Here is a 16606-nt window from a genome sequence, read left to right on the forward strand (position 1 = left end):
GAAACAAGATGCAACTAAGCATATGCAGACGGGGCTTTTCATTAATCTCATCTATTGGCTTCATATAGTATGGTATTCATATTAGGGAGTTATCACAGAGGATAAAGAATGTAAGTCTGTTATATCATCTGCCTTCATTTGTTTCTGCATGGTTTGTGTTCAGGCACCAGTTGCTTAACAATACTGCCACGTAGATGCTAATATTAGATAGCCCGTGTGCCTATAGCGTTTCTCATTGTATGTTAGCATTAAGCTAATGGAGGCTATATGGTTAATAATTGCAAATAAGAGTTACCTTTTAAAAAGTACTTCGTGGATTATAGCTCTTATCTTGAAAAACACTTAAGTAGGGTCACTCGTATCTCAAGGCACCACTGTAAAAATAAAATCTACCACACATTTTAAACAAGGGTCTTGTTTAATTATTTGGTTTTCTTAGCAAAGACAAAAAAAAAACACAGATTGGTTAGAAAGTAAACCATCGAGCATGTGACTGAGTCCAGTTAAATTAAGGTAAAACATCTTGAGGGGAGACGGCAGTAAATATGAAAAAAAAAAATCTACTACAGAAAATACAACGGGGAAAATAAATCTTTAAAATCAACATCAAGAACAAACAATAACATTGACAATACTACATGGACATATATTAAAAACAAATGGGGTGGTGTCAAGGCAGCATAAATTGAGGCACAAGGAATATTTTTCCGTGTTTTTGAGAAATACTGGAAAGTTCTGTTATGGTGCAATTAATTTATTTGTTTTAAGAAAAAAGCAAGTTGCACCTTTTGGTCCATTGAAAGAGTTGGTAACAACCCACATTACAGTCTACTTACAGTATATAAATGAAACACACAAAAAAAAAAATCATGTAGGCTTCAGTCCCAATGCCCGAGTAAATTAATCGGAAAATATGATGCAATAAATGTGAATTATGATTTGTAGACTTTAACAGGTTCTTTCGAGATCTTTTTCAAGTCTTTTTTGAGAATTGTACATCAAATGCTCAGGCGTGGACATCGGGACTGAGACAAAAGCCCTACGAGGAGGCCCTCTTCTCCTCGTAGGGGGATTCGTAGACCTCCATGGGGGGGCAGGTGCACATCAGGTTCTGGTCGCCGTAGATATCGTCGATCCGTGAGATGGTCGGCCAGAATTTAGTCTCGGGCCGAATGAAAGGCTATGCGGGACAAAACAGTTCAGTTCTGTTTTGGCTAATTCCAGCTAATATGCTTATTAAGATTAATTCCACAAGAATGAAACAGTAAATGTATCGCAGCGTAGGACACTCACCAAAGGGAAAGCGGCAAACTCTCTGGAGTAAGGTCTGTCCCAGGTGGAGGACGAGATGCAGGCCAGCGAGTGAGGCGACATCTGGAAGACGAACAAAGCTCAGGGGTCGGACGGATTTCCATAGTTGGTGGAATTTTATTTATTTATTTTTAACTCTGGTGGCAACAAAAACCTTGAGTGGGTTGACGCGAGAATCCATTCTGCCCTCCTCAATGTCGGCGATCTCCTGCCGGATGCCCAATAGGGCGTCACAGAAGCGATCCATCTCTGCTTTGTCCTCTGATTCTGTTGGCTCAATCATCAGCGTACCCGACACAGGCCATGACATGGTGGGTGCGTGAAACCCTAGAAAAAAATTAAAAGTTCAGATTTTAATTACACATTTATACAATCGTATTTAAAAACCATCACAAAGCTTAGCCTTTAGTTTGCTAGCTAAAATTAACTTTAAATCAATTAATTACAATTAAAAATGAAACTATCAACTTTGGCTATATCTTTCTTCCGCTGGAAGTAAACAAAACTGTTCTTGTTGCATTTCCTATTTTAAATTCAGCTTTGAAATGAAGACAGCCCTAACAAAAAAACTAAAAATGTAAAAAGTAGCCCCCAGGGAGGTAAAAGGTGAGACGTGAACTGACCGTAATCCTGGAGCCTCTTGGCCACGTCCACGGCCTCCACGTTGGCCGATTTCTTGAAGGGCCTCACATCCAAAATGAACTCATGGGCCACAAAGCCTGGTCATGCACACACACACACAAATACACGTCTTTATGGCCTGCATTTTTGTAACTTATGTGTAAAAACAAAAAAAATATTTTTGGGGTAATCAAATTACTTTCAATGTATGCGATGCAATTTTAAAATAAAATGATTAGAATATTCCACTACATACATTTTAATATTGTATTTAGTTTATTCATACTTCAAATATATTCTTAAGGTTTAAAAGTGACAAAAATCATTGTTCATTAAAACTATGACTTTTTCTTTTAGCCCCGCCTCATCAAAAAAGACTGGTTACTAAACTGTAAACAAAATATATTTTTTTAAATAATGCAATTAAAAAAGCTTTCTATCATTTAAAAAAATATTGCTTTGGCGCCATCTTGTGACATCTACAAGCATTTGCATATTATGTGGGCATCAGCTATGGAATTTAGCATTTTTTCCCCCAAAATGTTATTTAACAAGCATAATTAACAGTAAAACATCCATGGAATTAAGCAGTGCTTGGCCCCTGCCTTTGAGTCAGCATCATCAGTTTCTAGGCAGATTACCTATTATGGCTAAAAATAATTCATCTCGTCTACAAATCTATATCGTCCTGTGTTTTTTCTTTTTTAACAATTGTGCGAAACTAGTCAAGGTAAAGCACAACCTTTTTTTGTGCTAAAAAAAGAAAAACCACAGGACAAGATTAGCTATTGGCTTGAACATACCTTTGGCTCCTCTATAGAGGATCTTGTAGTGGCCCTCCAACCTCTTGGCCATGTAGTTGGCATTGAGGATGGCGATCTCTGTGGCATGAACCAGACCCTTGGCGCCCATCATCTGTCGTTCAAAAAATACATTTAGTCGAATACGAATATGATACTATACGTTTTGTTTTTTTTGGGGGGATACCAACCTTGATGTAGGCCCAGGAGATGGGCAAGATGGCGCTGGATCCCCACGGCGCGGCACTGATGGTGCCCAGGGAGCTGCTGCTGTTGACCGATTGCATGGAGACCACCGGGTGGCTCGGCAAGAACGGCGCCAGGTGAGATTTTCTGCTCGGGGCAAAACCGCAGCTTGTTAATGCTAATGCTAACTGCTAAACAGACTAGTATATGGATTGTAAACTGGCTAGCAAGGAATGGTCAAACGCTTTTCCATAGAGGCATATTAGTACTATTGGTATTAGTCCAGTGGGACTTACACTCCAATGGGACCCATGCCGGGTCCTCCGCCTCCGTGCGGGATGCAGAAGGTCTTGTGCAGGTTGAGGTGCGACACGTCGGAGCCGTAATCGCCAGGTCGACATAGGCCCACCTGTAACATTACTAGTGCTACTTTCACTTGTGCAGTAGAGATCCGGACATCACGTGACTATTCCCCGTGACTTCTTTTTTATTTTTATTTTTTTTGAAGAGTTGTTCACGGATGCCCAAGTAGTAATAACTTACAAATTTTGCTCACAACTCAAGACAAAAAGGTATCAGGTTGAGCAACAGCTGCTATTTTGAAAACTGGCGAAATAACCTGGCATGAGCAAGCGGCTCAACGATAATCGATTTACCAGCAGATAACAGACAGCACAGCACGCACGCGTACCTGGGCGTTCATGTTGGCGCCGTCAAGGTACACCTGGCCGCCGGCGCGGTGGATGAGCTCGCACACGTCCTGGATTTGCTCCTCAAACACGCCGAACGTTGACGGGTACGTGATCATCATGGCCGCCAGGTTGGCCTTGTGCTTGTCCACCTTGAAGGCATGAGACAGTTTGTCAATTTTTTTTTTTTTTTAAGCTTATAATGAATGATATACTTAAAAAAAAATAGTTTTTTAATTTATTAATTATTTAAAGTGCATTATTTATGGAGAACGTAGAGTAAAATGTTGGCATTATTTTTGCTAGAAAGCTTAAGAAATGTGAATCTAAATTTAGAATTATAACAAATCATAAAACACATTTGGTAATTTTAAGTGAATTATGATGAGAAAAATTAAGAAAAACATTGGAAAAACTTAAACATGTCAATTTAAATTTAGAATGGTAACACATTATTTAAAGATAATTAAACAAAGCACATTTGGTCATTTGAGGCAGACCTGAAGGTGCATTATTTACTTATTTTATTCAATGAGGGAAATATTTTAAGGCCAATAATAATAATAATAAAATATTTTTTTTAGTGCTTGAGTGATTAACTTTAACATTAAAAAATTGTAATGAACATGCTGGAAATAAAAATGAAAGTAGGAAGAACTAGTAATACAGTAGTTGAAAAAAAAATGCTAAAAAGGCTTATAATTACCACAAGATGGCACCAAAGCACTACATTTCTTTTAGAAAGCCTTTTGCTCTGTCTCATAGATTCCAAAGCAGAGGAATGCCTGGAACGACTTTTGAGTAGGCAGGAATTACCCAACATTAACGTTATGTATTGGAAAACTGTTTTAATTTTTTTTTAATAAAATAAAAAAGAAATTAAAAAAAACTTCTTTTTTTTTAACGAGTAACTTTTTTTTTTTTTTTTTATAATCAAAAAATTAGAATTTAAAAAGACGTTGTACCAGTCCTTTGAGGTGAGCCAGGTCGATGTTGCCGTCTTTGTCCACTTCCACCACTTGAACCTTCATGCCCGCCATCTGAGCACTGGCCGGGTTTGTGCCGTGTGCAGACTTGGGGATCAAACACACCTGCGATGCACACACAAAGACATCTCGTCAATAATTGCATCAAGAAGCCATTTCAAGAACTAGCAGGGGGCCGTCTAGTCCAACACTTTGAGACAGGGCTTCATTACTTGTAATCATAAAGCCAGGGCCAATCACTATTTTTAAACCCTCACCATGGAGGGTAGTTTTATTATTATTACCGGTAGTTTGTGGTTTGTTCCATTCCAGATTTAAAAATAATAATAATTATTTTAAAAGCTAAAAACAATCTGTGTTTTTAATTAACTACACAAAAAAAGACATTCATTAAAACATTTTCCCCCATTTGTATTTACAGAATTTTTTTTTCATTCTTACAACACCAATGTAAATGTAATTAATTAAAGAAATAATAATATAATGTACATAATAATGCATTTATACAAATTAGATGTCACAAATTCAATAAATTTGACAATCTAAATCAGGGTTTTCAGTCTTTTAGCCAAGTCATTATAAAAACTAACAAATGTTAAAAAAAAAAAAAATATATATATATATATATATATACACACAAAATAAATAAATACTTAAATCAGTCTTTTTTGTTTGATAAGTCTAGATATGTCAGATGTAAAAAAAAAATATAGTTTTTTATAAACATCTTTTTCTAAACTAAAATTTCAGACAGCATATAGTATGTTTTTTTGTTCTTAATTCATATTTTGTAAATACATGTATAATAACTGCAGTAATGTATATACTGTAAATTAACCAAGTAAATATTTTTCCAAATAAAAATTTTGGTGCACACTGTACAAACATGTATTAGATTAAAATTTTATATATTATTGATGGATTGCAGCATGGAAAAACATCCTTCAGCAGTGACCGTAATGATTTTTTGTGTGACCTGAGTGTTTAAGCGTCCTGCTGGTCACTAATTGATCTGCTGCCTTATTAGGGTGACACTCCTGACATTGCACAACAAATCCGGGGCACTTAGACCCGCAGGTTGGGCAATGTCCACAAATAACACACAGTGGCAAAACATAAACACCAAATATGGAATCTTGTCAATTTGGACTTTGACTTTTTCCAAGACCGGCCCCCCTATCTAAGACGCATACACATACCATTATAAACATGAAAAAAAGACGCATGAGAATACATGTGCAAAAAGTACAGTCAGCCCGTTCTTTAATCTCAGGGGACGTCTTATCTACAACTTGTTCTCAAGTGGTGGCCAATCAGCGAACATTTTGAACTGTGATGTCAGTGTCCCATTGTGTGGACAAGAAATGGGAGTGATAAAGATTACGCTTCTCAGTTACTCACTCACAAACAGAAAGGACAAAAAAAGTGACCCCAATTCTAACATTGGACTGTAAATCGTAAGATTATGAGTAACAAATTGTAATATTAAGAGAAAATGTTGTAATGTTAAGAGAATAAAGTTAATTGAGGGCCTAAAGTGAAAAAAGTCAGAATTATATGAGAAAAAAATCATAAGGTTAAAAAAAAAAAAGGTCGTTATATGTTCAAGAATAATGTTGATGCAATAATTATGATTTAAAAAAAAAAAAAGTTGTAATGTTGCGTGGAAAAATGTGCACTTTTAGTGAGAAAAAAAACATGGTAGAAGAAGTTGTAGTAGGTACGAGAATTAATTTGCAGTCGTTATTTAAAAAAAGTCTACAAAAACAACGTGCAAGAATAAAGTCATAAATTAAATACAGACATTTGCGCAAGCACAATAATAAACATATTGTTAAGCATTATTGCTAAAGCGCATCATTCACAGCAATCCTCATTGACTTCAGTGCAAATACAGCATGATGACATTGTTGTTTTTGTGCATCACTTACGCTTCTTGAAGTCTCCCCCTTTGAGTTGAGGTAGGCCTTAATAGCTGCCAGCCCGGCATATTCTCCCTGAGCGCCACTGCAACAGGAAAGACACAATTCACATTCTAATCAATCACATTTGCTACGCCTACAACATTATGAATGGACATATAAATATGATGCATCACAGTGGAATTGAAAAGTGTGTCTTTTAAAGAGTTGTAATTTGATGCGATCTGGGCTCACCTGTTTGGCTGAAAGGAGATCTTGTCATAGCCCGTGACCTCACAGAGGTCCTTCTCCAGCTGCCAGAAGAGCTTCTGATAGCCCTCGGCCTGATCCAGAGGCACGAACGGGTGAATGTTGGCAAACTCCCGCCACGTGATTGGCTAAAAGCAAGCAAATGTTACATTTTAGCGAGCTAAAAGAAATACATAGCTTTTAAAAACATGAAATGGGCATTTGGTTGGAGAAAAGTGACTCACCATGAGCTCTGAGGAGCTGTTCAGCTTCATGGTGCAAGAACCCTAAACAGTCCCCGTTATTATTACATTTTTATATTTAGTAGTCATTTCTGAAAGTGGTGCTGTGATGAGTTCTCACCAGCGGGATCATGCTGTGCACCAGCGAGATGTCTTTGTTCTCCAAGCGCTTCATATAGCGTACAATGTTTGTCTCCGAGTGGTAACTGAGGGTAACCCAAAGCAGAATGGTTAGCGACATGCTAATGCTAACATTAGTGGAAAAGGCTGACTGGGCGTGATATTGTGTCACAACCCGAGTTACTCAAAGATATTAGAGGCCCATGACTGGATTATTTATGGCCCCAGTAAAGATAAAAGTTGCGAACGAACAAAAAAAAAAAAAAACTCACTGCTTGAGCTGCTAAACGTTGACAGTTAACAAGACTGACAAAAGTTCACTTTAGTGGCTAACTTTTGTCAACTTCAACCAAGAAATCTTGTTAGATTTGTTGTTCAGGTTAGCATGGAATGCTACTTCAGAGGACAAGACTGACAAAAGTTCACTTTAGTGGCTAACTTTTGTCAACTTCAACCAAGAAATCTTGTTAGATTTGTTGTTCAGGTTAGCATGGAATGCTACTTCAGAGGACAAGACTGATAAAAGTAAACACATTGGCGGCCGCCACTCAAAACAGCAAATCTTGTTGGATAACCACTATATCAAGTAATATATAGTTAGCATGAAATGCTAGGTCCCATTATGTTAGCGGCTATCACTCGAGGAACAACAAATATTGTAGGATAATGTATGTACGTTATCTCATCATAGCTTAGCATTGAATGGTAGTTCTTTGACATGACAAAGAATTAAAAACACACTACCTGAGCTACTAAAAATTATTCAAAGAATGATATAGATTCTCCTTAGCAGCTATTACGGTTAGCTTCAAAACACTCAAGAGGACCAACAAAACATGGAATACTAGTTGATGTCACAAGTTAATTTTCCACCTGTTGAAAACCTGGTGCGCCAGGTACTTGCTGGTCCTCTTGAAAGGACTTCCCATGATGCCCTTTATCCGCTCACCCATCTTCTCAGCGATAAGCTCCTACAAATAAAATGGAGCACCCCATCGCTGAAATTAACACAACGCAACAAAATGGGACGGGTAGACAATAAGGGTTGGTGGCAACATACGGCAGAGGATTCACAGCCAAAGACCCAGAGCAAGTCGTCCAGGTCCCTTTCGGTCACCGTCTCGTCCAGCGATACGCCCAACTGGAATGAGACAAGGAAGAGGCGTCTGGGATCATAATTGACACACACGGACTCAAGGGTGAGACCCTAGTATCCCAAGACCAGTCTTAGTGCTGCCCCTCAATCAAGTCACTTCCTCTGGAGTCTTCCCACTTTTTGAGGACCAATTGAAGACATGACATTATTTTCAGGGAGAAAAAGGGGAAATGATTCCAGTTTACTGACTGACAGAGATCAAACTAAAAAAAAATGGATGAAAGACTGATGACGCGAGACTCAAAATAGCCAAAGTGCAGGAAGTACTCACCACTCCGTCAGCAAAGACCCTGAGGTTTATGTTCCTCTGCGCAGCTCTCTCCAAGATGTCCTTGGCCGCCACCCCGCAGGTGATTTTCAGTGTGTCGAAGAACATCTCACTGTGCAGCCGGTGTCCTGCTCTCTTCAGACCTGCACCATACCATGACTTAACTCTTTGACTGCCAGACGTTTTCAGAAAAGGGATGCCGTGGGTGCCAGCCGATTTTAAGCATTTTGACTGATCTTTCAAGGTCCATAGAAAATTATGTGTTTGGACTATGGAAACGCACATACTGCCAAAAAAAGATTGGACTCTCATCTTCCATCAGAAAAAAAAGTTTGTTTCTACCTTATTCCGTTTTTGAGTAATCAACAATAGAAAATGGTTAGTTTCACCTGTTTTGAAAAAAAACGTCTTTTAAAGTCTTTGGCACTCCTCCATAGGATTTTACTAAACGTTATTTAACGTTTTTGGCAGTCAAAGAGTTAATCATCGAGTATTTGCTGGGATGGTGCGAGGACCTTACCCTCGGCCAGGATAAGAGTGGCGTTGTGCGTCCTCTCAGCGATGTGTTTGAGTCCTTGTGGACCATGGTAGAGTGCAAACATGGCAGCCATGTTGGCTAGCAGAGCCTGATTGGTGGGAAATGATCCCAATTAGGACACAATGAGACATTTCTGCAAGACATTTGTCGTTTGAGGTCCTACCTGAGCTGTGCAGATGTTGCTGGTGGCTTTGTCTCTGCGGATGTGCTGCTCCCTGGTCTGCAGTGCAAGCCGAAACACTTCCTTTCCCGCAGCATCTCTAAAATATCAACCTTTAACTTCAACATGCACTTTTGGCTGAAATCTACTGCACGGTGACCAACTCCAAACTTTTGAATTAAGCACAACTTGCTGTTCTCTATTGAGGAGCTAAACGGCGAAATTCACAACAGACGAGTCTCAGTGTCCTACCTGGTAACGCCAACCATTCTGCCGGGCATCATTCGGACCAAATTCTCTTTGACAGAGAAGAATGCAGCGTGAGGACCCCCGTAGCACAGGGGAACCCCGAACCTCTGGGAGCTTCCCAGCGCAATGTCCACACCAAACTCGCCAGGGGGACGCAGGACGCACAGTGCCAGAAGATCTGTTGCGCAGCAAGCCAGGGCCTAGAAAACATTCATCAATTTCTGTGGGAAACTGAAAACAACAGCGCATTGAACGACATGCTCAAGAACCTACTCAAGAATTGAGAACTATCAAACTCGACACAGATTCAAAACCAGGACCTCTAACCTGCAAGGCAGACGCATTAACAACTCGTCCACCATGCTGCTACTTCAAACCCTAACACTTTATTGACATTTTCAACGGGGATGTCTTACCCCTCCCTTGTGCGCCCGGTCCACGAGGTTCGTGAAGTCCTCCACCCTGCCGTCAGTGTCGGGGTACTGGAACAGAACGCCGCTGATGTCTTTCTGGCTGAAGTCCATCTCGTGAGGCAGCTTCAGCACCGTCTTCACGCCAATGTAGCTGGAACAGAGTCAAACGGGGTGCCAATGTAGGATACACCATTTTACGACTGTTGACAGTAATTTGCATGTGTCCCTACTTGGCTCTGGTCTGCACCACCGCAATGGTCTGAGGGTGACAGCGAGAGTCGATGTAGAAGATTCTTCTTTTGTTCTGTCTGGGAGAAGAACGCGAGGAAACCCAGGACAGTTATGCAGTCTCAGGATCTCTTCCTTGCCTACCGTGTGGTACTGCTATGGCATTTCTTCATACCTGTGGCAGAGCTGCATGGCCTCGGCGGCGGCTGTCCCCTCGTCCAGCAGCGAGGCGTTGGCCATGGGCAGGCCTGTGATGTCGCAGATCATGGTTTGGTAGTTTAGGAGAGATTCCAGGCGGCCTTGGGACACCTCGGGCTGGTAGGGTGTATACTGAGTCACCCTGAGGTTGAGAAATATCGAGGGGCAAGAGGGCACCATTTAAAATAAAGGAGGGTCTACTTAGGGGATGTAGACCTTTTTTTCTTCTTTTTTTTTTTAACTCTGACTGCCAGACGTTTTCAGAAAAGGGATGCCGTGGGTGCCAGCCAATTTAAGCATTTTTGACTGATCTTTCAAGGTCCACAGAAAATTATGTGTTTGGACTATGGAAACACACATACTACCAAATGAAAGATTGGACTCTCATCTTTCATCAGAAAAAAAAAGTTTGTTTCTACCTTATTCCGTTTTTCAGTAATCAACAATAGAAAATGGTTAGTTTCACCTCTGTTTTAAAAAAAACGTCTTTTAACGTCTTTGGCACTCCTCCATATGATTTTACTAAACGTTATATAACGTTTTTGGCAGTCAAAGAGTTAATGATAGTGAGAATTTAACTTTTTTTAAACATTCCGATTTTGGTTATCTTAATTTTTTGTTGTTATTAAATAACAAACCAAAAAATATTTGTAATTGTTCATTGCAGTCAAGCTGACGATATCGATTGACCCATATTGCCACGAGTGGAAGTAAAACTCAAGTCACATAGTGGCTTCCTGTCGCCCGGAACACATTAAAACCAGCAACCAAAAAGCTTGTGGTCAGTCAGCGGATCTTCAGAGGTTACTTGAGTTCTCCAACTCACCAGCCGGCATTCTCCAGGAGGTTCCGCTGGATGGGCGGCGGCATGGAACAGTTGTAGTAGCCCATGCCAATGTAGGAACGCCACACCTTGTTCTTAGTCGCGATCTTGTGCAGCGACTCCAACACTTCGTTCTCACCTGGAACATTCCCAGCACAGATGTAGACCATCAAAGAAAAGTGAAGGGAAAGATCTCAAGGTGGGAAATTAATCTGGTAATAAGCAGGGATGCTGAGAGTACAAGATGATTATTCAGAACAGCAACCAAGAAAGAACAGACAAAGCAGATTTAACAAGCTGTTCTAAATGGGCCTCAAGATTGCAGAAGTCATCGTTGCGACCAAGCAGAAGGTTCAGTCGGGGCCCTTTCACGCAGAGATTCTACAAAATCGGCACATCAAGGTGGCAACAGAAGCTTTGGCATTTCACACAGCTTTAACAGACCATTGGAAATACACTAAAGCAGCCCTCCCAAACCAACATTTTGTACCGCGCCACACAAGAGAATAAAGACAAAAAGTTTCACGTTGAACCTCAGGTGCATCTGCTTATGCCTCTGCAGCCATTAAACCACTTGTCTCAGCCACGTGATATCCTACGCTAGTAAAAAGTAAACCCATAAGCCTCTTAGAAAAGGACAAATGATGATAGATGACAAAACAAAAAGGTGCTTTGAAAAGGACAATATTTGCAGTCCTACTTCTTTATCAAAAGAGATGATTGTCACGCACAAAACTCGACGACCGGCTCGCAAATGAGAGAATTTTTGCCTTCAATACCGCTTGGGCACATGGAGATCAAGCAGCTCCAGCATTAAAAGACAAAGCCTGGATTAAAATCGAAGCTGAATGTTCAGGGGTTCCTTTGCTTCCATTTCTACAGCCTGTCTATGTGAAGCGGCGGGAGATGTTGACCAAAACAAGATTACGCAGACATAAATCCAGTCTACTGCGACTGTCGTAGTCTCCCATTGAACATGGTCAAATATTTTTTTTGCCTGACCGATTTGTGGCGCAAAAAGGGTTGCGGGCCCATCGCTCTGAATATACCAGAAGATCTGTTTTCGAACCAATCGGTACGGTTCGCGACGATGCATTGTAAAGGCACCCGGATTATTTCGGTTGAGGTGCTGGTCACAAAGATAGTAGAGTAGAGCGGAGAAAAAAAAAAAAAAACTGCTGCCTGCTGATTGGCCAGCAGAGGATAATTGAATACAACTGACTTGCATGGTATGACATCAGCCTATTTACCACAGCGACCCAAGATGAACCCTTTTAGTAGAAACTTTTAAAACCGTCTGCCCTCTCGCTAGTTTGATCCACTTTTGTTTATCAGAGTCACCACGTGGCTGTCACGCCGCACCACTCGTCTGCTTAATGCCAAATTATTTCAATGAGCAGCACTGGGAGCTGCGGAACAAACAGGATTTAAAAAAAAAAAAAAAAAAAAAAAAGAAGGCAGAAGCAGATTAGAGCGTAGGCGACGGAGAGAGAAGAAACGAGGACATATTTTGTTTGCAAACATCCAAAGAGCTGAATCCATACAGCATGCTTCTATCTCCCCCTCCCCATTAATGAGAGCTGTGCCAAAGCAACCGCTGAGATTCCTTTGGTTGCCTAGCAACGCCGAGGAATGGGACAATGGCGCCCCATCTCAACTACTACTGGGGAAAGGCAAGTTCAGTTGATTCAGGCAGTTGATTCAACGTCAAGTATTCTACAAATAAAAATGCATCTGTGGAAAATTTGGGGTAAAATTCCTGGAAAGTTTCTGGTAAATTTCCATGTGAATTCCAGTTGGGATATTTAGAAAATTTTTATTTTATAGGTTTTATTTTGTCAGAGAGACATCAATGAAAATGTAGAATTCCTCCTTGCCACTCAAATTCCAGTAATAGAAACCATCAATACAACATGTACAACTGTAATCCTACTTGGGGGGAGCAAAAAAAAAAAAAAACTGATTCAGATCCATGCAGGACCTCCCATTGTTGTCCCCTTTGCTGGTATTTTCTTGCAAAGCCTCAGAAAAGCTGAAGCGGCAGAAAACGCGTGCACCGAGCCTCCCGGTCCCGACCAATAGAGCGCCAGGTGACTCCGACAAACTTAGTTAATCATTCCCGCTTTTGTATTTATGGTCTATATAAAAAAATACTACTTGCGTCAGCACTCGTGCGAGCTCATTAGTAAATCATCAAGCTTGGATGGTGGTGAGTTATTAAGAACGGAATTGCGCAAACAAAAAGGTCATTACAATACACTGTAAACAGCCAATGAGACAATTATTTTAATAAATAAAGACCACTTCAAAGCAATGAAACTCAGTGTGAAAAGTCAACATAATGACTGCGGTATTTAACGCAAATTTCACATCAGGGATTAAAATCAGCAAAATACAGATTATTTTGACTTGTTTCACAGCATTATTGCGGCTGCTGCCGTTGTGAATTCTTTAATAACAAAACGAGGCCAACCAGTGTACAGTACATACAGTATTATATAAAAACATTTGTTCTTGTTTGTTTATTCTCGTTTGATGTAGGGATGCCCTGACACCACTTTCTCAGACCGAGACATTTGAGTAATAGTCGATAAAGAGAACCAACATTTGATAATGCCATTATGTCTTGTAATTGTGATGAGAATGTGTTTCAAATGGCACTCATACTCCTTCAAATATTTTTACTGAAATATGTACAATTTAGTTTTTATCCTTGCAAAGAAAATACTGATACTCATTTTTTTTTTTAAATATTTATTTTAGATATGGTGTTCTTTGTCATGGAACAGGATGTATATATTACTTTTTAAAATATTTGAACTTCACACCCTAAAGTAGATACAAAAAATAAAAAAGGTATTTCCCTTTTCATTTATTTATTCTACAGATTTTATTCCCAAGGAGAAATCCAAATTGTATTGATTGATATTGACTATTTGGTTTCTTGACACCTCTGCTGCAAATATATATTTGAGACGAGAAACACGAATGACTTGAACGTTGTCATAAAAATATTCACATTAGAATTTTATATATTTATATGATTTTTTTTCCACTGTATCTTTAGTCAGCAAACTCAAATATAATTACAATAAATCAGTCAAATAAAACCAACTGTACATTGTAAAATATTTTTGTGCAAATTATTTTTAAGCCAACACACACAACATAAAGAGGAAGGTTTAACTAAAATAATTCCAATATGACAAAAAAAAAGGCATTACTTATTATTATTATTATCAGTATCTTTGTAAAGATTGGAAGGTCTCCTGTTTTTTAACTGCTTTAAAATGGGCTCAAATGTTGCTGTTTTTGAAGTAGCAATTTGTGTCAGTGTGCATTGTGACAAGAAGACCATAAGAATGGGGCAGATTGCATCCATCCTTGTCACCTTATTAGGAGCCCCCTCGGCTGTGATGTAATGTGACCGCTGGAACCAGATTGAACTGGACTTGCGACCTGGGCGAGAAACTTTGCACTCGCCTTACCATGAGCCTCATCATCATTGTTCTGATCAGAATACACTCCAAATATGTTCAAGCGCAAGCATGTGGGAGAAAATGCGTGATAAAGATGTCAACTTACACACGGGGTCGTCCAGCTTCATGCTCTGCCTCATACGGATGGACGACGGCACCGTGTTCTCAATCAGCTGCTCGATGGACTAAAAACAAAAAACAATACATGTGAAATGGACATGAAGAAGAAGTGCGATAGTAGTTTGTCTTTGTTTTATTTACCTCCAGTCCGAGCGCGTCCAGCATGTCGCGCTTCTCCCGCTCACCTGGCCCGATGTGCCGCTCGGCGAAGTCGTCGTGCCGGGGTAAGATCCGCTCGATACGCCGAGAGCACACGGCCGCCGAGGTCCGGATGCCCCGCGTTGCCAGGGACGCCCCCGGCCCGGAGCTCCGGCGGCCGGTGGCTCTCCACATCACGCGCCCGCCGCCGGCCGCGCAAGTGCGGTTGGCCGCCCCCACCACCCCCGCCGCTTTGGCGGAGAAGATGCCCCACGACTTGGCGCAGCGTTGCATCTTTTGTTTTGGAACAAAAAGTTGGAAAAGGCTGGCAGAGTGTGACGCGATCCCCGCAGGAGAGCTGCTGCTGTTGCTGCTGCTGCTACCGCTGGTTCTGCTGGACTACTTCAGAGTTTATACAAGTGCACACAGTTGCACAAAAGCGAACCAATCACAGCGCCGAGGGAGAGTGACGTCACGACGGCCCAAGTTAAACAGCTGCTCAACTTCCTCACGTGATTTACCAAAATTCGCCTCTTTGTTGTCAAAGAGTCAGTAAGTTTCACTTAGCTACATAAGATTTCGTAATTTTTGAGTATTATGCAAAAAGCCTTACAAAGCCATCTTGATTTAAAGTGATCCCTCAGAATTTGTCTCCATAGCACTATCAATCTGCCCCCCCCCCTTTCAGCACCCAAAGCCAGTTTAACATGAGAATTAGCAGTATGACTATCATACCACAAAAAAAACATACTAAACAAAAAAATCACGCCTGAAAATAAACAGGAAGTCAGCAGTGATACTGGGAGAAAAAGTCACTAAAGTCCTGTCTTGGCAACTAAGAAAATAGTACTAATTTAATTCAAACTTAAACTTATTTGTACCTCAAATAACTCAAGAGAGAGTATTGGCTTATTCAAAGAGTTCAGTACACATTTGAACAAATCAGAACCAGCGGAAAACCTGAAAATCATTGACACCTTTTCATCCATAATAATTAAACTGCCAAACCTCAACCAAGAAGAACAAAATAGTCTTGAATCACCATTTTGGTAAAAAAGAAATGGAGGAAGTTCTGGACTTGTTACAAGCAGGCAGATTGCTAGTGGGAGGATGGATTTTATCCAGAATTTCTGTCTATTGGCCACATTTGGACTTGGCCTTTCATTTATTAATTGGATCAAAACTCTGTACCATAAACCTCGAGCAAAAATAAGCGCCAATAGACAGATTTTATTCACATTCTCTTTTATTAATAGATTGAGCTTTTTATGTCGGGAATTTGAGCCTGAAATAATCAGACGAGATCCTGATATAAAGTGGTACCAGGTGGGTCAATTATTTAAAAAAAAAAAATAATGACCTAGAAGATGACATTATTTGATATCTCAGAGACTCATGGTAACTTTCCAGACTACAAGCTGTACTTAATAAAGTAACATTCCAGGTTACAAGGTGACTTTGGAGAAGAGCGAAATTATCCATACTTCAGTGTAAAGTCCATTCAAATGGCCTACTAATGGTATGAAATATTTTGTAATAATTGTTGAAAATAACCACAAAAATCGGTATAGATTGATAGGTTTGCAATGGTCTCGGAGTGAAAGTAGGACCGTCACGGCGTCACCTAAAACACAGTTAAAACAAAACAAAAGTCACATGACCTTGGACGACGCAATTTTGGATCGATGACATTATAAAGGAATTCAGCACCGAGAGAAACGCTTTGATTGG

At 40.2% G+C, this 16606-nt stretch overlaps 1 protein-coding gene across 1 annotated transcript; it reads right to left on the bottom strand.

Annotated features, from left to right (window-relative positions):
* Positions 1-399: 399 nt before the first annotated feature.
* gldc (glycine dehydrogenase (decarboxylating)) lies at positions 400-16535 on the bottom strand. Its single transcript, XM_077562286.1, has 25 exons — positions 14879-16535; positions 14724-14802; positions 11142-11277; positions 10293-10457; positions 10120-10197; positions 9893-10040; positions 9480-9676; positions 9231-9327; positions 9050-9155; positions 8533-8672; positions 8166-8246; positions 7979-8076; positions 7107-7191; positions 6989-7030; positions 6750-6892; positions 6525-6600; positions 4573-4698; positions 3610-3759; positions 3215-3327; positions 2924-3065; positions 2736-2847; positions 1935-2030; positions 1466-1638; positions 1294-1374; positions 400-1180 (listed from the first exon to the last, which is right to left on the bottom strand). Exons 1-25 carry the CDS (start codon positions 15167-15169, stop codon positions 1040-1042), a joined length of 3096 nt encoding a protein of 1031 aa, XP_077418412.1. The 5' UTR covers positions 15170-16535; the 3' UTR covers positions 400-1039.
* Between the last annotated feature and the right edge of the window lie 71 nt (positions 16536-16606).

Source organism: Vanacampus margaritifer, chromosome 3 (assembly GCF_051991255.1).
Source record: "Vanacampus margaritifer isolate UIUO_Vmar chromosome 3, RoL_Vmar_1.0, whole genome shotgun sequence".
NCBI lineage: Eukaryota > Metazoa > Chordata > Actinopteri > Syngnathiformes > Syngnathidae > Vanacampus > Vanacampus margaritifer.

What these genes read in the sequence shown, in the direction of transcription:
- gldc (XM_077562286.1), bottom strand. Translation starts at nt 15,169, where the DNA reads ATGCAACGCTGCGCCAAGTCGTGGGGCATCTTCTCCGCCAAAGCGGCG. An exon ending in AGGGGGAGACTTCAAGAAGC is followed by an intron (nt 4,699 to 6,524) that starts GTAAGTGATGCA and finishes TGTGCATCGCAG; the next exon opens with GTGTGTTTGATCCCCAAGTC. An exon ending in AGTTTGCCGCTTTCCCTTTG is followed by an intron (nt 1,181 to 1,293) that starts GTGAGTGTCCTA and finishes TGTCCCGCATAG; the next exon opens with CCTTTCATTCGGCCCGAGAC.